Source organism: Enhydra lutris, unplaced genomic scaffold, assembly GCF_002288905.1.
Source record: "Enhydra lutris kenyoni isolate GAN:26980312 unplaced genomic scaffold, ASM228890v2 scaffoldscaffold7, whole genome shotgun sequence".
In the NCBI taxonomy this organism is placed as follows: Eukaryota; Metazoa; Chordata; class Mammalia; order Carnivora; family Mustelidae; genus Enhydra; species Enhydra lutris.
Window position 1 is genome coordinate 20,712,983 of NW_019154091.1, and position 23,417 is coordinate 20,736,399.

Sequence of the window (23,417 nt, forward strand, 5' to 3'; positions counted from 1 at the left end):
TATCTCAGTGTGGTTTTGATTTGTATTTCCCTGATGCAGAGTGATGTTGAGCACTTTTTCATGTGTCTGTTGGCCATCTGGATGTCTTCATTGCAGAAATGTCTGTTCATGTCTTCTGCCCATTTCTTGATTGGATTATTTCTTCTTTGGGTGTTGGGTTTGATAAGTTCTTAATAGATTTTGGATACTAGCCCTTTATCTGATATGTCATTTACGGATGAAGTCCCAATAGTTCATTTTTGCCCTTGGTTTCCTTGCCTTTGGCGATGTTTCTAGGAAGAAGTTGCTGCGGCTGAGGTTGAAGAGGTTGCTGCCTGTGTTCTCCTCAAGGAGTTTGATGGATTCCTGCCTCACATTGAGGTCTTTCATCCATTTGGAGTCTATTTTTATGTGTGGTGTAAGGAAATGGTTCAGTTTCATTCTTCTGCATATGGCTGTCCAATTTTCCCAGCACCATTTGTTGAAGAGACTTTCTTTTTTCCATTGGATATTCTTTCCTGCTTTGTTGAAGATTAGTTGACCATAGAGTTCAGGGTCTATTTCTGGGCTCTCTATTCTGTCCCATTGCTCTATGTGTCTGTTTTTGTGCCAGTACCAAACCGTCTTGATGATGACAGCTTTGTAATGGAGCTTGAAGTCTGGAATTGTGAAGCCACCAACTTTGGCTTTCTTTTTCAACATTCCTCTGCCTATTTGGGGTCTTTTCTGGTTCCATAAAGATTTTAGGATTATTTGTTACATTTCTTTGAAAAAAACGGATGGTATTTTGATAGGGATTGCAAAGACTTTCTGTTTTTTGTCTTCATCTCGTCAATGTAATATTTCTATTATTGATTTGTTCTAGAAAATATGTCCTATGGTATAGGAAAGGAGTTATAGATCATTATACATGTAAATTTATGTGCAGTTATATTCAAAGACATGTAGATTTAAAATACAAAGCTTTCCACTGAGGATTACAAATAGAATTGCTAGAAGAATTTTTAATTTTCAAAAGAGGAGACACCAAAATATAGTAAATTGGGGGTACAGCCTAAGGAAGTCATTATAAAAACATTTTGAAGTCATTAATTTTGTCTAATTTAAATGCTAGATGGTCAAGTCAGCATGCTTCCATGCCATATGCTTTCCTCAGAGCTATTTTTGATTTGCACAAATGTTAGATGGTTGGAGAATAAACTTAAAAGATGCTTTTTTTGTGGTTGGTGAGGTTGGTGGTGGTGCTTAGTGAAGCTAAATTCCAGCTCACCCTTTATTTTTTCTCTTCTCTCTCAGACTGGTTTGCACCTAACGGTTTTTCAGCCAGTATGTACTCAGATATAGTGCAGAAATAAGGCCATCACCAGCTAATTAATAAAGTGGCTCACAAGATTAGAGAACGCAGGTTTAATTGGAAGGTAAAGAGTGTTAAAATTGTAATTATGATGAATGGATTGTCAGAGATTACTCTGGAGACTGCTGCCTGGTGTCAATGACTTGAAATTAAAAGGTTGAATTTCCCTTTTGTCATGCAGCTTCTCCTGACCTGCTTTTCTGAGGTGAGGATTCACCTACTAAATCAAGGCCTTTCCAACATTCAGTTAATGAGAAAATATGTCCTTTTGCTTTTTCCAAATAAACCCCCTCAAGTCAGCGCACCATCCTGAAATGAGTCAGAGAAGTTAGCAGTCTATTTCAGTCCTGTATTTAATATTAAACAGAAAATGCATCTCAAGATGAACATATGTAAAAGTAGAATATTCTGCATCTGTTTGAAGATGGACAACCTAGTAGGCTGTGATGAGTTGCCAGGTAAAAGGAAGCATGAGGAGAAGGGAAGAGAAATGATGGCCAGAGAAAGCTCTTAGTCTAAACGCTTTCTTCCTGTCCATGTTACTCCTATAGAATGTAATTAGGTGCAGAAACTGAGGGAATTTGTATCTCGCCCTTGTAGCCTTCACTTTTAATATATACAGGAACCAAAATTAGAGAAGCTTCTTTGCATGAAACCAATTGAGAGCAACTCACTACCCCAAGGGCTATTATTTGAAATATAAGTAACTCAGACACTTGAATACTCAAGTTCATCCTTAGCTCTGATGCCAGCAAGCACAGGCAAAACCACTTTCAAGATACCAAGGCAGGTTATCTCTGCTCTGGGGATCTGACAGGCCTGGGGGAGATGGGGACCAGAACAGGCTTTGCTAGAATTAGTTAATCTCTCTCTCTTTTTAGATTTATTTATTTATTTATTTGAGAGAGAGAGCAGGCTTGCACGTACCAATAAGTGGAGAGAGAGACAGAGAGAGAGAATCTCAAGCAGACTCCCTGCTGAATGTGGAGCCCTACACAGGACCCATGAGATCATGACCTGAGGCAAAACCAAGAGTCAGACACAACTGATGAAGCCACCCAGGTGTGCCCATAGAGTTAATGTCCTTTAATCAAGTTGTTTTTTTTTTTAATAAGATTTGTAAATTAGAATTAGGGATGTGCAGAAATTAGATGACTTGTGTTTGGTGTAAGAAGTGATACTTTAAAATTTTTTAAGTTACTAACCAAAAAAATTTCTCTCTCTCTCTCTCTCTCTCTCTCTCTCTATATATATATATATATATATATATAAAACAGAAAAAAATTGTGTTTTTGCTTGGCTATGTTTATTTAAATTACAGTGTAGTTAATATACAGTGTGGTACTAGTTTCAAGTGTATGGTATAGTAATTTAATAGTTGCATATATTAGTGTTCATCAGGATAAGTGTACTCTTAATCCCCTTCATCTGTTTCACCTATCCCACCCAGTCTCCCCTCTGGTAACCATCAGTTAGTTCTCTCTAGTTAAGGGTCTGTTTCCTGGTTGGTTTCCTTTTTATTTCCCCTTTGTTCACTGTTTTGTTTCTTAAACTCCACATATGAGTGAAGTCGTTTGTTATTTATCTTTCTTTGATTGGTTTATTTTGGTTAGCATTATACTCTAGGTCCATCATTATTGCAAATGGCAAGATTTCATTCTTTTTCTTGGCTAAATAAAATACCATTACACACACGCACACACACACACGCACACACACACACGCACATATACACACATACACACATACAGCACACCTTCTTTATCCATTCCTCTATTGATGAACACTTGGGCTGATTCCATAGTTTGGCTTTTGTAAGTAATGCTGCAATAACCATGGGGGTGCATATGTCCCTTCAAATTAGTGTTTTTGTATTCCTTGGGTGAATACCTGGTAGTGTGATATGGGATCCTAGGGTAGTTCTATTTTTAATTTTTTGAGGAACCTCTATATTGTCTTCCATAGTGGCCATACTAGTTTGCATTCACACAACAGTGCACGGAAGGGTTCCTTTTTTCTCCACATCCTCACCAACACTTGTTGTTTTTTGAGTTTTTTAATCTATCCATTCTGACAGCTGTGAGGTGATATCTCATTGTGGGTTTGATTGGTATTTCCCTGATAATGAATGATGTTGAGCATCTTTTTATGTGTCTGCTGGCCATCTGGGTGTGTTCTTTGGAAAAATGTCTGTTCATATCCTCTCCCCATTTTTAAATTGGATTATTTGTTTATTGGATGTTGAGTTGTAAAAGTTCTTCATATATTTTGGACACTCACCCTTTATTGGATATGTCATTTGCAAGTATCTTCTCCCATTTGGTTGGTTGTCTTTTAGTTTTGTTGGTTGTTTCTTTTGCTGTGAAGAAGCTTTTTCATTTTGATGTAGTCCCAATAGTTTATTTTTTGCTTTACATTTTAAAGAAACTAATCTACGTGGTGAGCTGAATTAGTTTTGAGGGTGATATAGCTAGAAATGATTCACTCTTCAGTAAAAGTTGCTTAAATGGTGAATGCCTGAATGTGTATAAACATATTGAGAGCAAAAACTTTAGCTTGCTTCCTTTATTGTCATCTCCCTAGCACTTAGAATGATGTCAGTACACAGGAGTGCTCATAGGAGTGTGTGTGTGTGTGTGTGTGTGTGTGTGTGTGTGTGGTAGGTACATGAGTACATGTTAAGAAAGAACAGTACATTCCCTTTGGTCTGAGATTACTTGGTGTGCCACTTTGTGTCTTGACTGTTCTTTAAAATTCCAAGAAAAAAATAGAGTAGGGAAGGTCATTTTGGTTCTGGGGAAAAGTAGGAATTTTGGCAGACTGCGTTTGGGAAACCAAACGATTGGTCTGAAAAGTTGTTGAATATGGCTTGTGGTTGGTAACTGATCTACTACTCCTATGTCAGTGACTCTAAGCAAACTCAGCTCTTCTTATAGTGAATTCAGGTGTGGTGGAATATGAATGAAGTTTTCTTCTAACATTTATTTTTGCTGTCTTCAGCTTCTGAAAATACTCTGTCATTTTACAATGACTGAAAGCAGGGCAAATTAGAAAAGGAAAGCCTATGGTCAGGAGGGAAAAACAACAAATTATCATCACCTATACCACTGAGTGACTGTCTAACATTGGTGAATTTCTTAACCTCTCTAGGCCTCAGTGAGACTTGTTTTTAAGACTATATTCTTCCAGCAGTTTTAGGTTTCTAGCAAAATTGAGGGAAGGGTACAGAGATTTCCCATATATCTTCTTCTCCCACACATGCGCATCCTCCCCTATTTTCAGCATTCCCCCATCAAAGTGTCCAATACAATAGATGAACCCCATCACCACCTGAAGTACACATTATACATTACTCTGGATAATTATTTTGCTCTTGGTGTCGTACGTTCTGCTGTGAGTTTAGACAAATATATAATGACATGTATCCAACATTACTCCATGCAGAGTAGTTTCACTGCCTTAAAAATCTTCTTTGTTCCACCTATTTGTCCCTCTCCCCTAACCTAACCCCTATCACTGACTGATCTCTACAGTTTTGCCTTTATCATGTGCTTGAAATCATATAGTACCTAGCCTTTCTAGAATGGCTTCTTTCACTTAGCAGTATGCATTTAAGTTTCCTCCATGTCTTTTCCTGTCTTGATAGCTCGTTTCTTTTTAGCATTGAATGATATTCTACTGTCTGGATGAACCAGAGTTTACCCATTTACCTACTGAAAGGCATCTTGGTTGCTTTCAAGTTTTGGCAGTTATGAATAAATCCATTATAAACATCCATGTGTATGTTTTCGTGTGGACATATCTTTTTTAACTCCTTTGGGTAAATGCCAAGGAGTGCGTTTGCCGGATTACATGAGTGTATAGTTTTATTTAGTGATATTCTAGTATTTTGTTGCAGTTTTATTATGATTAGTGAGATAATCAATATAAATTGCCTGGCAGAGAACCTGGCATATTATAAGGGCTGAATCAATGTTAATTATATTTGGTGTCATTATTATCTCATAAAAGATATATAAAACTCCATTCATTTTGACAGTAGATACAGAAGAGAGAAATGTCAGAGGGAAAATGTAAAAACATTTGATGGTTAGCTCTATGAGAGGCATCTGCCTCTACTGCAGTCCCAGATACACAGAATGTGCTTGTCTAATTCATATTGCTGTGTATGGAAGGTATACTTTGCCTTGGGCCTCTTAGTTCCCCGTACTCCCTTTGGACTAATTAGGAAGGATAATACAGGTAATTGTAAGTAATGGTTATCTAATTCCTCAGATAAGGGGGAAAAAAAAGGACTGCTAAATGCACTTCAAATCTGAATCATATAAACCTGATGAACAGCTAGGGTCCCATGGAATAGAGAAAAAGCACTATTAGACAAGTGGTCTGGAAAGCAATGTTCACAGTCTAACTCTGTATGGGCTGTGAACTTAATGAACTTGGGTTTGAGTCTTAATATTTCAGTTTCCTCGGCCATCAAAAGGGAATGAGACTCACCCACTGGTTATTTAGAGAGCAAGATGAGATAAGGAACTTCAAAGTAGTGCCTGAAATTTTCTAGGAAGTTAATAAATTTAATATTAATCTTAATACACAGAGACACCAAATAGCTTGCTTAAATTCAGTTCCACGATAATAAACAAATCCAGAGTCATCTAGCACCAGTAACATCATGACCAATTTCTGTCCTCAGTTTTGAATATATGATTGCTCAGTGCACTTACAGATTTGTATTTTCTGTTTTCTAAACATAAAAAGCATATTTCTCCATTGTAGAGAGTTTTGATGATAAAAATACATAGGAAGCAAAACCAAACTAAACCGAACCAAACCAAAGCTCTCCTATTATTTTACTACCTGGAAATACCTCATGCTAAAATTCAGAAATATTTCCTTCTGATATTTTATCTTTCTATAGATCGTAAGCTAAATCTCTAGAAAGATAAACCTATATAAGTTTTTAAAAAGTGGTCTGATGTTAAATAGAGATTTAATTTATAGTTTGTCTAATAATCTTAATAAGTATAGGTTTACTTCTAAAGGCCTCTATGTTAATAGCATGTAATGTGGCATCGTCACTTTCTTTTGTCCATCAAAATTATGCTGTTTTTATAAAGTTTTGGTCTTTTTATGGAAATATTCATTGTTTTCTACTTGTTGCTTATGTCCATTCTCCACTAAAATAGAATGCCCAGAGACTATCAACAACATTTAAGCAGGCAGCAATCGGAGAAAACATTTATCTGTAATGCCAGCCTAAATGTAACAATGAACTCTTTCATCTTGATTCTAAGCTCCAAGTTACTCTGAGGTCTTTGAAGTACCCATTTGGTCTAAAGCCACTCAGAGAGAAACTCAGCAAAATAAGTGGTTTGAAGCAAACAAAAATATAAACCCTAAACCTTTCCCAGCTTTGCATAATCATCATATTCATTTACTTTTGGCTATATTTCCCTTTATAGAGTTTAGGTTAACCATAACTGTCTCCCTGATTTTCATTTTTATTTTTCATCTTCTGACAGTGCCTTCTCAGCATGGAGCTGTTTTCCCAAATATTTAAATATTTGACAAGCATCAGTTTTATTACTGAGAATCAATTTAAATGATTTAATGATTTAATGATAAACATGGGCCTATTTACTATTTTTCAAAATCATTTTAAAATAGTATTTGCTTATAAGTTAGAGTAGCCGAATAATTAAATTAAGTTTCTTGATTTTTCTTTTTATGTAATCTGTACTGTGTCTAAACTCTCTGCTTTATGGTAAAAACACCCAGATCATACGATTTCGGATCCTATTTTGGGGAGGCCATTGAAGAATCCTCCAAATTGTCACTTGTCACGTGGAGAGAGGATTACTCCAGAACCCTCAATATTTTTTTTTCTAGCAACATTTAATCCATTTTCATTTATAGAAAATGAATACTGTTGAGCAACCACTATGTCTTAGACATTGAGAGTGTGGCAAGGAAGTCAGACAAAATCCCAGTTCATATGGAGTTTATGTTCAGAGGAAAGGACGGAACAAGCATAAATTAATAATTTGCTGGATGATGTTATTAACTCTTAGTTAATTATTATTTTGTAAGAGGTACATTTGCTTTATCTTGTTAACATACAAATGAACTTCTTAATCCCTGAATAGCATGTTTAATAGCATATTTTGTGGTTGTTGTTGTTGGTAGTGGTTTTATTTTGTTTTGTGTTTGTTTTCTGATGATTTAGTTTGAACATTGCTGTATAGAAAGGAAAGTATAAGATTTTTGGAGTTGTTCACAAAATTAGCCAAAATTAAATCATTCTGTATTATTAGTGTATCACCATAGTGACGTTAATTTCAATGTGCTGTATCTGATACATTTTGAAACATATTATATTCACTCACCAAAGCAGCATATTACAATAAAATGTAAATGTTAAATATCACAGGGTAGCATTTTCTGAACATTGGAATCAAATTAATTTAATAACAGCAATATATATAGAGGCCAGTCATTGAAAATTCATTATTCCCATTTTTTACGTTCAGGTTATATCTTGATTTTTTTTTATTCCCGTTGAAAACATTTTTTTTAAATATTGAAATATGTCTTCAAAGATTTTTATTCCCTTTTCAGGAATTTGCTGCACTGACAAAAGAATTAAATGCCTGTAGGGAGCAACTTCTAGAAAAGGAAGAAGAAATTTCTGAACTTAAAGCTGAAAGAAACAACACAAGAGTAAGTATAAAACTGCATCTGCTTGGAATCAATTTCATATACAGTTCAGTGCCTTACTCTTGTATACTCATAAGAATATAAACATTTAGGGGCGCCTGGGTGGCTCAGTGGTTAAAGCCTCTGCCTTTGGCTCAGGTCATGATCCCAGGGTCCTGGGATCGAGCCTCACATCGGGCTCTCTGCTCAGTGGGGAGCCTGCCTCCTCCTCCTCTCTCTCTCTCTGCCTGCCTCTCTGCCTACTTGTGATCTGTCTGTCAAATAAATAAAAATCTTAAAAAAAAAAAAAAGAATATAAACATTTAAAAACTTGAGGAAGACTTTAAGCAGACACCAACTCATAGTCTGTTACTTAAAGTAACAAAGACTATTCTACAAAACTCAAAACAGGAAGGCCAGAAACCTAAATTACAGTCTCAACTTCCAAATCACTATGCTGCCTCAGAAAATGTTTTTATTCCTTCTGGCCTTTGCTTTCTTTAATTTTAAAAAGAAGGACTGGATTTCGATAGTCTCAAACTTTCAAACTGTTGTATTGGAATAGGGGGCCAATATTCCAAGGCTGGAGGTGGGCAGAGAAGGAGAGACTTGAGAGGGTATGAGTTTCCATTATGGGGTGATGCGAGGAAGTGGCTTGGCATTGGTACTTACCTTGTTAAAATGTATAAAACCACTGGAGCAGAACTCTCCTAATTAAAAGAGGCATAACTTTTCTATTTTGGAAGATGATTGAGGAGACTTCCAGTTCTGATGTCATGATTTTGACAGACTTGACTATTTTCTGCTCTTGGAAACCCATGTCTTCTTTCAGTCTCATGCCCTGTGACAGTGAAGTCCAGAATTTGATCAAAGATGCTATTTTTTCTTGTTCAGAAGAAAAAAATCACTAAATTTCTTGAAATATGTAAATCACCAGGTTACCTTATTTATTAGAAAAGAATGTGTAGGAGAAGACACTTTTGTGTGGATATGTAGTTCAATTTCAACATGAAGTAGGTGAAAAATATTTTCATTGTTAAAACTCTGGTAGATAAATGCTAAAAATTGAGAAAGTGGGGTATAGTTAATACTGTATTCATTTGGTGATTGGTCTCAGAGAGTAACATAAAAATAATAGCTCCACAAACAGTGAGCTTGTGCCTTTAATGAGGAATACCATGTATCGATAATGGTTATATGATCAAACTTAATTTATCTCCTTCTTCATCAGGGTCTTATTTTATAGTAAAGAAAGTCCACACAGTATACAGACAAGGAATTGGTTTTCATTGAGACTATGATAAGCCAGTCATATGGACTGCCTCAAATAGAACGTGACAAGGACAGTTTATATCATCTTATCAGGTGTCAGATGATTTTTTTCTATTTCTTTCTCCCTGTTGATATTTTTTCCCCACCCTTGATTTCTAACTAAGAATTTTTTCATGCAAATTTAAAGGTTACTTCTGCTATGAGATTTGTCCTTCCCTATTTCACTATTTTCCATTCTAATGCTTTAGGCTACATTCCCTGATGTAGCACAGTACAGCCAAATGTAAAAGTAGGATCGGGAAGCTGAACATGGAAGGAAATGTAAACTTCTTGGTAGACTTTCAACTAATTCTAATATTTAAAATGCACCAGAAACTCTTTTTTAGCTGTGTATTTTTCCTTTATACAACTTTTTTCCCCCCTACAGCCCTTTACTCCTTTCTAATGTCCTATGAGGGATATGTTACAATTATCCCCATTTTACAGATGAAATAACTTCTCAGAAAAAGGCAGATAACTTGCTGGAAATTAGGCAGTGAATAAACAGAAAAGAGGTTTAAAAGCTAAGGCAGTCTAACTCCAAAGCCTGTGCCCTCAGCCGTGAGGCCATTAACACAGTTAGGCAACTTTGATCCATGGAGGAGCACCTGGGTGGCTCAGTCGGTTAAGCATCTCTTGATTTCAGCTCAAGTCATGATCTCAGGGTCATGGGACAGAGCCCCCCATCAGAGCACTCAGCTGGCAGTGTGCTTGAGATTCTTTCCCTCTTCCTCTGCTCTTCTCCCCAAGGCGTGTGTGCTCTCTCTCAAATAAATAAATAAATCTTTAAAAAAAAAAAAGATCCACAGAAGTACTCCAAGATTGACAACAGCTTAGAAAAGACTTTGCCCTAAGAGTAACCCATTGCAGTATGGAGTGCATCATTCCTTCCTGATTATGACTAATTTCAGAGAACTAGGAGGTCTGGCGGCAGCATCCATACACACTCTTCACTGTATTACACTCCATGAGGCCCAGGAGTACCTGTGACTGTTGCACCTGCAGAGGAACCTTGGGGGATAGAGGCAGTAAGGCAGGCTACACTTGCGATACCTCTTCAGGGGTCAAAGTGAGAAAAATACAGATACTAAATTCCGTTAGGGTAACAGAAATTGAAGCCATTAATAAATGCGGCTTTAAACATAAATAATAGTTACTTTGAAAACATGAATAAAACTGGAAAACAGTTTTTCCACCCTCCTTAAAGCAGTGGTGTGGAGGACTTTTGTTGTTGATTAGGGAAAATAGGGAAATAGATCTACGAAAACTTCTCTGTGTAAAGTATCAATTATATAACAACTTCCTAAGTTACATAACCACCTGTCACCCTCCCCACCACACAGAAAAATATCCAGGGCTAAAAATCAGACATACATTCTCTCTTCCCCCATAGTGCCGTCTTAAATTTGCCAAATATAATACTTTTTATAGTTTTGATAATAGTTTCTCCTTCTACATGTTCTGTTTTTGGGGTTTTTTTTTTTGTTTTTGTTTTTTGTTTGTTTGTTTCTTGCTATAAACACCTACTTATTAGTCATGGAAAAAGAGCAACAAACTAGTATTTCCTTCTCACACCTAAAGAGAATTTGATTGGTATTATACTGTAAGGAAGTTTAAAGTAGGAGTGTCTCAATTTCCAGGGTCCTGATACCTGTGACTCTCTTTCCATTTTGACTAGTTAACATATGCTAATGAACAGAGACAAATAACACAAAAGAAGACAGTCCTCAAGGAGAACTCATAGAGGATAGAGTATGTGTGTTAATTTTGAATATCATCAAAAACAATAGATGAGAAAGGGCTCTACTGTATAATATTTGAATGAATTATATCTTGTCCAAATAGAAAATAGAAGTTTCAGAGGAAGTTCAATGGATAAAGTTTATCTGATGTATCAAATAATAAAAATTTGATAATATTATATAGCTAACATTAGTTACCTGTGAAATGTTTTCTTAAGTGTTTTGTATATTTAACCCACTTTGTTTATCCTTACAGCAATCTTATTATCCCCACTTAACTTATGGGAAAACTAGCATATAAATAAGTTGCCCAGGCTGCCACATGGCTTTTAAGTGACACATACAGGGAATCAACTCCTTAGCTTAACCACTGGCTATGTATTTAAGAACACATATACCTAATGTCACTCACAAATCATACACGATACAAGGGCTCATGTTTAGGGAAAAACAGAGTTCATTATTTTATAGTTCAGTTCTAATGTTCAGTATTTTGCATCGGTTTTATTTTGCATCGGTTGTGTGCGAAGTAATGTATGAGGTATTTATTCTGATGTCAGAGCTGAAAGTTTTAGCCATTTATCATTTTGTCGCTATAGCAACACCTGGTCCCCAGCTCAAAAAATATGAATGAATGAAAGAAATGAAAGTAATCACTATATTCAGCTGCCTCAAGTAATTAAATTGAGGGCACCCAAATAAAATCATTCTAATATTAATGTTTGTACAAAAATAGAAATTTCAAAAATTGTAGAGAATATTTACAGAAACATTCAAAAAGCTTTATTATTGAGGCACCTGGGTGACTCAGTTCGGTTAAGTATCTGCCTTTGACTTAAGTCATGATCCCGGAGTCTGAGCATTGAGCCCCACATTGGGCTCCCTGCTCAGTGGAGAGTCTGATTTTCCCTTTGACCCTCCCCATTCTTGTTCTCTTTCTTTCACTCAAATTAATAAATAAAATCTTCTTTAAAAAAAGCTTTATTGTTTAATATTTTCACACTGATAAAAGTGTAGAAAAACTGATTAAATAAAATTTGTTATTTCTAAAACTTCTCTGACCATACTTAGGCAAATTATATGTATAGAAAATAACTTACTCCTGCCATTATTTCAACTTAACTCAAATTGACTACTGAACCTTACCATATTTTGGCAGAATTAATTAATGAAAAAGTAAAAGAAAACCAAGAATATTAAACTAGTTATTGTTTCTTAATATCAAAGTGGAGAATTTTTATTGTTGCTTTAGAACTGTTTTAACCATTTTTGTGGCTGAGTATCTCAAAGAAAGTTTTATATTATTGGCAGTGTTTTAGAAAGTAGCTATTGTGAGGCTTTGAAAAAGAAGTTACAAGGGGTCCCTGGGGGGCTCAGTTGGTTAAGCCTCCAACTCTTGATTCTAGCTCAAGTCTTTATCTCAAGGTCATGAGGTAGACCTCCTGTCAAGCCCCAGGATGAACCTCAGGTCAGGCTCTGCACTCAGTATGGTCTGCTTGAGATTCTCTCTCTCCCTCTCTCTCTTTGAATGAGTGAGTAAGTGAGTGAATGAATGAATAAATAAAATCTGTTAAAAGAAAGTTAAAGCTGTTATGATTTCAAGAGCTACTCTTAATGTTAATTATAAATAATAAATCTGTCATTTCCTCTTACAGGTCATCAACTAAAATACTTAATGGTCCTTAATTTAAGTTAAAGACTTAATTTGAAGCATTCTTTACCATGCCTTTACTTTTGTTTTCAGCCACGAAATTATATAAATGAACATTTAAATACAGTGAGACAACTGTCATAACTAAAGAGAAGCTTCCCATTCTTGACAAACCTCTGTCTACACTAGTTAATAAAATCCCTCCAAACATGTTTCCTTAATGAGTTGAAAGTACAGTCCAGTTGAGAAAGAAAGAGCCTCACAGCCAAGGCAGGTGAAGATACATGGGTGGATGCAGGTGTACGGATATCTGAAAATGCTCTGCTAGGGTATGATAAACAGAGAAGAGGGACTGGACATAGGCCCTCCCAACAGCTATTGCAGCGTGGGACTCAAATGTCTACATAGAACCATAGGGAACTGTAAACAGTAGTAGAGAGCAGAGGATGTTGAGTTCACTGAGCATAAAAGCAACGAATTTATGTTTCTCATTCTCAGGTGTTAGTGTTGTGTTCTGTGGCCATATGACAGCAGCCGACATTATGCTGAATTCAAATCTAATAAGAAGTTGTATAATTTTAGAAATTTAGTTCAAAAATTTCCAATGATGCAATATGTACATATGTACATATACCATGATACTTTTGCATATATGCAGGCTGTGGTCATTTAAAATGAATCCTAACATAGGTTAGTGGTCATTTATGCAATCCTTGTAATCCCTTGAGTACACCAAAGAGAGTGCCTTCTGCAAGACTTATTAAATTTTAGATAAAAGTGTAGCTCCTAGCAATGGTGTACAGTTAGTAGCTTGTTAGTGTTATCTTTGTGAGTTCTTCTTTATTTTTCATTTATTTTGATTTCTAAGCTTAGAAGCCATGGATATTGAACATTTTGGCCTCATTCTCCAGAATAGATGACTTATATTTATCTTACTTCAATTCAACAAATGAATATTGAACATATATTCTATAGAATATTTTCCTAAGTATTGAGGAGTATTGAGAATGAGTTAAATTGTTAAGCCCCTAAGAAATCTGTTTTATATTAGTACACATTACTTGGTTTTATTATTATATGTTATAACGTTTTATATTATAACATATACATATAGATAGATAGATAGATAGACATATATATATTATCCTAATTGCATAAAACAGTAGAGCTTAACTGTTTTAATCGGGAAGACATTAAGGAGTATATGAAATCTCCAAACCTAGAAATCTCCAAACTTAGTTTCCATGAACAATGCCTAGGACCATATTTCTTAGCCTTGTGAGTTTTCCTTACATTCATAGTTCTAGAAACATGTAGCCTCTGCTACTACCTGTGCCAACAAAATGGCTCCCCAGACTAGCATGGTTCCTCACTGGGATCCCTTCAGGATCTGTCCTGTGTGGGTGGCTCTGGTTGGATGACTCTTAAGTCACATGTCTGCCACCTAGTGGTTAAACATGCCACGGAAGTGTTTTTTGTTTCCAGTATTGGGAAGATGATGTTCAGCATTCAGGAAATTATCAAAGATGTATGTACAGAAGATTTTGGGCAACCACAAATACCAAGACTCCACTACAACCTAACTTTTATTATACTCTTTTCCATGTTAAAATTCTAACAGCAGCAGTACTGACATATATCTATCTACCCAACAATACAACCGTACTTCTTTTTTTTTTCTTTAAAGATATTATTTATTTAACAGACAGAGGTCACAAGTAGGCAGAGAGGCAGGCAGAGAGAGGAGGAAGCAGGCTCCCCGATGAGCAGAGAGCCCAATGTGGGGCTCGATTCCGGACCCTGGGATCATGACCTGAGCTGAAGGCAGAGGCTTTAACCCACTGAGCCACCCAGGTGCCCCGCTATACGACCGTATTTCTTAAGCAAAAACAAAGTCACCTTTTCTCAAAAAAGAAGATACATGCATCCAGCTACATGACCAGGGTTCTTCCATATGTACATTCCTGCTCTTATTAAATCTCAGTCATGTATTAATATTCTGTAGCTTATGGACTACTTTAATGTTAATCAGAATCAAATACCCAATATAAACTAGAAAAAAGGGGAGAATAACTTAATTTACATTATGTATATGCTATAATAACAACAACAAAAAAGATCCTCTCTTCTCCAAGTGGTCAAAAAGTCCTATTGCCAATTATAAATTCCAATTCTAAGCCTTCATTCCTGGACATCTGTATATGAACCAATATATATTCATCACTAACTCTAAGTATATACTAATTTCAGGATGGTAGCTCCCCAGCCTAGCCATGTGTGGTCTCCAAGAAAGAATTAAGATAGACTCTTCCTTGGCTCATTTAACCATTTGTAGGATCACCTGCTTCTGGATGATATGATAGCATGGTGAAACCAGGGCTGGGAGCATCAGTCAATTGCATTACTCCTTTCACTGTAAAATGCATGTTCTTTTTTTCATTTTTTTTTGTTCAGAGGTAATGTCATACATGATAAGACTGTAAGCAAAAATCTGATAAGATGGTATTGCTAGTAGAAGCAGAGCCATTAGAGAAGGCAAATCCATATCCAGAAAAAAAACATTTATTACATTAAGAATGGATAGTCGCTGCCTCCTTGATGGAAGGGATTTGCTATAATCGACTTGCTTCAGGGTAACTAGCTGGTCTCTAGGTATACATCATGAAATGGGTTCAGAATTGATGGCTGCAGCTAATCAGTTGGCCCTTCAGCTGTGGTGGTAACCCTATCAACCTTAATTGTGAGAAGCCCATTTTACCAGGTCAATGAGTAACTTGAAACCATGGGCACTTTTTTATGGCCATTGAGCAAATGTGATGGCGGCCAAAGAAATAGACTGATACCCAAAAGGTGAGTCATTTTTGTCTTTCAGATTATCAAAAACCTTTGCAACAGTGGGTACCAAAGAATCAGTCCTTGTTTAGAGCTAATATCCAAGACATTTGGTATTCTTTCCTCAGAATAATGGTTATAGATACTTTTAGAGAGGATCTTCTGATTAGCTCTTGTTTCATAACAAACTACCCCAAAACTTAACATCACAAACAACATCTTACTGTACTCACAGATTCCGAGTCAGGGATCCAGAAAGGAGATAACATTTGTGCTCCCAGCTCTCATGACTTAATGACTAGTGACACTGAATGTGCTGGTAAATGATTTTTTTTTTTTCCACAAGAAAAAAAAAACAACAACAACTCATCTGTATAGCGTTTGGAATTCCCATGGTGTAACTACTTCCACTGTAGCTGATTTCAAACTATCAACGTGATGTTACTGAATGCAGAGCTGGGAAATGATGCATAATTGGAACCAGCCTGTAGTATTTCTACCATTCAAATACAATAGAAGTAAACAACCCAAAGAACATGGGATATTTAAGAATTTCATTAAAAACTTGGAATTTAGTAATATAATTACGAAGTAATACATTTCGAGTGCTTATCTTTTAAAAATATTTTTATTTAATTATAAGCTTACATAATTTAAGCTTTAACAGTTATTGTGTTTTAACCACTGGCTACCAGAAATCCTGAGAATTAGCCATCTAATTAATAATAAATAATAACAATAATAAATTTATTATTTATTATTTAAAGCCATCTAATAATAATAAATCCTGAGAATTAGCCACTCTAGCAAGCTAGTATGAGACAGCTTTAACACACCATTGCAAGGGATAACTTGAATATCTGGGCTTTGAAAGGTTGACTGGGGAGCCAGCTGTTTCACATAGGTTATAGGGCTTTGTTTGAACTTAACCCTGCTTATCTGATGTTGGTCTTTCTTTAACAAACTCTGCTCTAACCACACCAGCCTCCTTCCAGTTCCTCAAGAAGTCAGGCCTTAGCCTGTGTTGTACCCTTTGCCTAGAGTCCTTCATCTGGCTCCTCATTTGGCCAGCTCTTTCTCATTCTTTTCTAAGTCTCAGTTTAAACATCACCCTCTCAATGAAACGTGCTTGCTGCTCTAGGCAAAGTAGGTCTCTCCTCTTTACAGCTCTCATAACTCTATTTCAGGGTTAAGTTCGCACAAAATCCCAGAACCTGTTGGATTTAACCAATGCATACATGTATCTGTAGAATTCAAGAGAGTAGAAAACCAGGAGTATAATTAGGGATTGATCAGTAAAAGGAAAGCTCTTTGAAAATATTGTGTCATCATCATACTGAGAAACTATTAATATTATTTTGACCCTTAAATATGATCCCTACCTACTGATCTATATACATTTAAGATCTTGGATGTCTGTGTTCTTTTGTGCCAATGCATGGCAAAGTTTTCTGACACTTTGAACCATAATTAGTGATGGTGAATGGAGGGAAATTTATTTATTAAGGACTAAGAAAGGTGACACTAATATGTAACACAGAATCTAACAATGACATTGTGAAAACCAAAAATTTTCACTACTTTAGGAAATGTAAGCTTTAGGAAAAAGCCTGCACATTTTTTTTTCTTTCCTTCCTTCCATCCCAGTATCTTATATCTTCTTTTTCCTTTTTTGTTTGAGTGATTTCTACTTTATTTTACCTAGACACCATTTGTTAGCCGATGCTTTTCAGTATCCTTCTGAAAATCTCTCCTACAAAACTTCTTGCCTATGTATTGTTGTTCCCTGGCAGAATCTCAATAACTGAGAAGTTAAACCAGCAGGTGGTTCTTTTTGTTTTTGTTTTTGTTTTTTTTTAATGTATCTTTGTTTTTAGCAGCTGAACTCCCTTTATGAAACAAAACAAAAAGTGAGGCCCCAATTCACAAAACGTTGAAAAGTAAAATTTCTTTGGAAAATGTTAAAACAGACTGAAACAGTGTTCACTGGACTTTCTCCCGACTTAATCATGGCTCCAGAGGCTACTCTGGGTGAATGTAGGTTCCAGAGTAGACAGTTTAAAAAGCATGCCCTTTGACCTCCTTTTCCTGAGTGATTATTGCAAATCTTGGTTACTGTATCCCAGTTGATTGCATATATTTTTCTATTATTTCTACTTCTATTAAGAATTAATTGTGAATAAAATCATTGATCTTCCCTATAATCGTTAGAGCAACATGTGATTGTAACTATCACTATAATCACTCTACAAATGTGATTATCACTATAATCACATTCAAAGCAACATGGTGATTATATTATGCTCATTACCTTCTTTGCAAGACTTTTTCTATGACCAAATGTAAATTTAATTGGTTTTGACTTTTAATACTTTTTTCTTAACATAATCATCATGCATTGTGCCATGTTCTTTAATAATTATTCTATTTGATCATGTGCTCTATTGCCTATTTCTACTGAATTCATACTGAAATTAATAAATTGTCTAAAAGAATGGATAAGACCTTACATGATATTTCTTAAATGAGTAATTTGTTATATGCTAGAAATCGGACATACTTTAATGTAATTTAGGAACCCTGGTTTAGACTCAGGTTTTTGCTTCTTTGCTGCTACCTGTGATAAAATCTGAGACTGTCATTAGATACTATGCAAACCTGCAATCGTTTACAGTAGTAGTCATGAGCATTAGTGACTCATGTTCTTAAGATAATTATGTTTAGGATAATTGCATTTTCTGTTAAACCCAATAGCTGTTACTAGAGCACTTGGAATGCCTCGTGTCCCGACATGAAAGGTCACTCAGAATGACAGTGGTGAAACGGCAAGCCCAGTCCCCCTCAGGAGTCTCCAGTGAGGTCGAGGTCCTCAAGGCACTGAAATCTTTGTTTGAGCACCACAAGGCCTTGGATGAAAAGGTATAGTATTGATAAAGGATTCTTACAATTGTATGTGTCAATTATACCTCAATCAAGCTGAAATGTAAAAAATAATAATAATAATAATAAACTCTACGAATTTTAAAAAGTTCTAGTACTGACAAAAGACTTCAAGCTTAACAGTGCTTTTGTCGTCAGTATCAAGCTCCTTTTCTTCATCAGTTCTTCCAGTGACTCGACTGACTCCTGACGTAAATCAGTACAGAGAAACCCATTTGAATTATAGGAATATCATTTTGTTAAGTGCAGCTGGATTATTGTGTGTGTATGGGTCATACTCATAACCATGTTGTTTTTATTGGTGCTGAATCTATGACTTATCAAGTTATATTTGTATTATGGTGCATTATGGGCCTAGTCCAGATGGCCATTTGAAATTTAATATGGTCGTTCAGACTCCCTCTCTCTTCCTCTCTCTTTCTCTTCTTCTAGTGGCTTTCTGAAGTGCATGTCTGTAGATGCCAACACAGGGCACTGCTAACTGACAGTTTAACCTACATTGAGGTGCAAATTGGATGTACTCCAACCTTTGGAGATTAATATTGGAAGCATACATCTTTTTTTAGATCTCTGATATCTTAGTTCTGAATATACATTTTGAAGAGTCTCTGCATATCATAGCATAAGGTATTAGTGGAAAAGCCTGCCTTAGGTCTTTTTAAAAGTAGCAATAAGCTTTTCTTAGCTGTTACTCAAATAACTTCTACTGACATAAATAAGCCAATATGATGATAATATCCTTTGGAGATTAGTGAGGCTTATGACATGATTTTAATTTTGTCAAATGTTAAAGAATTAACTTTTTAAAATTAATAAAGCTTTGGGATTCTGTAGAGTGGGAATTGGGGCACTTCATTAGAAAGTACCTGACAAGTTCTGAGTATTAAAATCCAAATAAGGGATTATTACCCAGTTATATCTAGGTTTCGAGCATGCAGACACTTGTGCTGTAGTTAATATTTATGTACATAGATACTTTTATCATTGGTCTTTCAGATGTTCTTACAGCGGGGATTATGTGAAGTATGTGCAAAAGGATAACTATAATTCTATCTTCTAGATTATTAAGAAATTATAGCTTATTTTCATTGTAGCTGTGAGAGACAAGTAGTTTATGAATAATTTTGAATAAAACAAAAATTGATATTATATAAAGATCCTTGATAAATATATCAAATGTCAGATGATCAATTTATTTAATGCTTAGTTTTACATACCCTTTCTTATTACAAAAATACATTGTTAAAAATTTGGAAGACTATATTTATGGAATATCTGTTATATGTAGGACAGATATTTGGTCACACAAAAATAGATCAGACATCCTTCTTGCAATTGAAGAGTTCATAGCACTAGAGATTCATGTCCGTAATAGGTGATGTTAAGAAAAAATATATACAATGCAGTATGGAGCAACATCAAAGTTGTAACTAATTCTACTTGAGAAAATGATGAAAAATTCAAGAATGCACAGAGGGGAAGACATTTGGTTTGAATATTAAAGAATGTGTAGGAATTTTTGAAGCAGAGTCATAAAGATACTCTACACACTAGGGTCAATATGTAAGATAACCCAGAGATGTAAGAAGAGCATGGCCTGTTCAGAGAAAGTGTAATAATTTTGAATGGCTTTAATGAAAGTGCTTGAGAATGTGTGATTTTAGATGTTCCCTGTAAGCATTTCCACATCACCTGAGGGATGCTTTTATGAAAGAATGTGTGTAAGGCTATAAAGAATATTGAGGACAACCTGATGGGTATGAGTACATTTAAGAAAGAAATAATTGTACAACTTAAAATTTAGAAATAATTTACTATGTAGACGTTCAGTGAGCTTAGTATAACTAAATGAAGCATTTATAATGGCCCCAGGAGCTATAATAGCATTTACTAACTCACTGGGAGTGCCACGGACATTGATGAATCCAAGGGGCAACTGAACTGATTATCAGCTAAGTATTGCTGACAGTCTGAAGGAAAGTGTTATGAGCTCAGATTCTGGAGTTGGACAGATATGGACAAGTGACTTAACTTCTCTATACATCTGTTTCCTCTTCTTCTGAATGAAGATAGTCATAGTATGTACCTCTTAGAATTGTCATGAGGATTAATTGGGATCTGACATGCAAAACTTAGCCAGTACTTAGTATACCGCAAGTGCTCATTAAATGTTAATGAATATTACTATTGATGTGAGTAAATTTCATTATTTGTTAAAACTTTCAAGCTAAGTAAGGATATTGGTGTCACTGTTGATCCACATGCCTGTTTTAAATAGCATTCTATTTAGTTATTGAGGGATTAATCTCTGCCTTCATAGAAAATTTCCGTAAGAATAGCTCACAGCTACTCAAGAGGATAGGGAAGGTGGGGACACAGATTACAACATCCTAATTTAAGTAGTATGGATATTATGTTTTCATATATAGAGGTGATCAGAAGAAGATGCAATTAACCATGTCTTTAGGACAAGACACTACCAACTTTACCACAGAGGGTAAAGTTACACATGGAGAACTAAATAAAGTCTAAAAAATTGAACATAGCTGTAAACAATTACAGTGACTGGCAATCTTCATTAAAAATGTCTTTATTTATATATCCATTGAGTTGTAGGATCAAATTTTCACAATTAGCTAAGACCAACAATAATTTTGACATCACTCTCCAATATGTTTACCAATTTTGTGGGCTGGAGGAAAGAGATATCCATGTGTTTTGCAATCATTCAGACATCATTGACTGTTTTTGTTTTTTGTTTTTAAAACATATTGGCTATGCCTGGGGAATATAAGCAAAATTAAAGATACTCTGCTTATCTTAAAGATAAGAAAAAAACAGTAAATATATATGCACTCCACATATATTTCTATGGTCTGTTATCACAGTACCAAAACTGGATTTGAACTTCTGGTCGAAGGAGATTTTTTTTAATAATGTTTTCTGTTATAAGAATGGTAATTCCAAAATGAAACCCTGCCATGCCTTACTTTTAATTTGGAATGTATGCTTCTTCAACCAGAGTTCCTCTTTATTCTGAGACATTTGTTATTTTTAGGGACTTATTTTATTTTAAATCCTCAGGGATTTAAAAATGTAAGTAGCCTTGAAACATCTTTTGGGGAAAAAAATTCTTGAGTTATTTTGAAGAAATATGCCCTTATGAAAAAAACTGATGTAACAAATGAAATTAAAAATAAAAAATTCTACGTGTGCAGAAATACCTTGGAGTTTACACTATAGCTCTATAAACAACCGATATACATGAACTTAAAGATTACACAGACAATGGATTAATTGAATGTGGTTAAATAGTAAAAAATCAGAAAAGGTTACGTAGAGAGCTAAGGCTATCAACTGTGCACTTACATTTAGGAAAAAAATTAAAATTTTAATTTGTCATGACGTATCAATCATGTCTAGATAGCTCCACAAGAACACCAAATCTAACAAGGAAAATAAAGGTAACTATGGCATTCTGCTGGTGCTATGCTTAGCAGAGCAAAGCAAAATACTAAAATGGTTGTCAGAGATCATAATCTTTTTTTTCCTATTAATGCAGTTTTTGCTATGTAGACAAGGTAAGATAGCAAGATTCTTTATACCCTGGAAAAGTTTCTCCTTTGGATCTTACTTTTTTTTTTTTTTCCCCTTATCAGTTTAGCAGAGATTAGTACAAGATGAATTAAATTCAGAAAATAATTTATTCTCATATAAATTTGACTAAAGCATTCATATCATACTGTATTGATAATTACAACACCAATTCTTACATTTACAGCTAATTCAGAATATATTCAGTAATTGTTTTTATTTTCTCATAAAGAGAGCTTTAGATTCATTACTTTGTGGGTGATAGGATCTCAAGCTATAGATACCATTCTAAATTTATTGAGGGTTGATTCTATTTTCAAATTGTTTTATCAGCTTAATGATTTTTACTTCATGGAGGCTCAATATGAGAATAAAAATGCTTAACTTGTGAATAGGAGCCAGTTTAGAACAATTTCTGTGATTATTAGTTTAGCAAAGAAAGTCAGAAAGATGCTTTAACCTAAAAGATAGCCTGGTTTCAGCCATTCCTTATATGACTTGAAGGACTCTTTTAGAAACATTGAAGTGTATCAGTGTATCTTAAAATAGGACACCTTCACCTCTTCACAGCCGTCTAAATGTGATCTGATCAATGTTGCATATAGTGAGATCGTTAAGTTACATTTAGACTGTTCCATAGGATGTTCTCATCCACTAGGATTCTTAGACCTTTCTCACTCAGAACACCTGTATTTTATAGTTGGTACTTTAGGAAGTGGGCATAAAACTTTATAGTCATCCCTGTTAAATGGCAACTACATCTATTAAGATCTTTGCTGATTTCTGCTTTCCACATAACAGCAATCCACCTTATTTTCAACCTTCAGGATATTTGCTTCTTTTGCATATATCCAAGCTACTCATAAGAAAAGTATTCCCCAGGTCAAATCATCAAAGATTTCCTTTGAAGTAGTTCTTGTTCAGTTATTAATCAGCGTTAGTTTTATCCATTTTAATGAACAATTATTTGTTTAACAGAACTGGTACCTGGCAGTCCATCTAGCATATCTAAGTATCAGGAAAGATCCTGTATAATTATCTTTGATATCAAATATCAATTTATGTAATATTAATAATTTTCAGAGATTTCAGCATAACTAAGTAAAATTAATAATAAACTCCTCTTAGATTATTATGCTTTCTTATTCAAGATGTATTTCAGGAGTTAAGTGCACCCAGCCCCCTGAATATGTATCAGTTATCATTGTATAGCACAAAAATATGATTGAGATTTTTAAAAATTTCTAATTAGATTCTAGATTAATAGGATATTAGTTTTTTTGTCTGTTTACTAATTGGAAAATAATTTTATAATGCA

General features: G+C 35.0%; 1 protein-coding gene across 4 annotated transcripts in view; it reads left to right on the plus strand.

Moving 5' to 3' along the window:
* LOC111142065 (PTPRF interacting protein alpha 2) overlaps positions 1-23,417 on the plus strand; it is a 492,908-nt gene that overhangs the window by 285,313 nt on the left and 184,178 nt on the right. For all 4 annotated transcript variants that reach the window (XM_022495008.1, XM_022495009.1, XM_022495010.1 and 1 more), the window contains 2 exons: positions 7,952-8,053; positions 18,320-18,484. In XM_022495008.1, the coding sequence (XP_022350716.1) occupies positions 7,952-8,053; positions 18,320-18,484 (267 nt within the window). The remainder of the gene's footprint in view (positions 1-7,951; positions 8,054-18,319; positions 18,485-23,417) is intronic.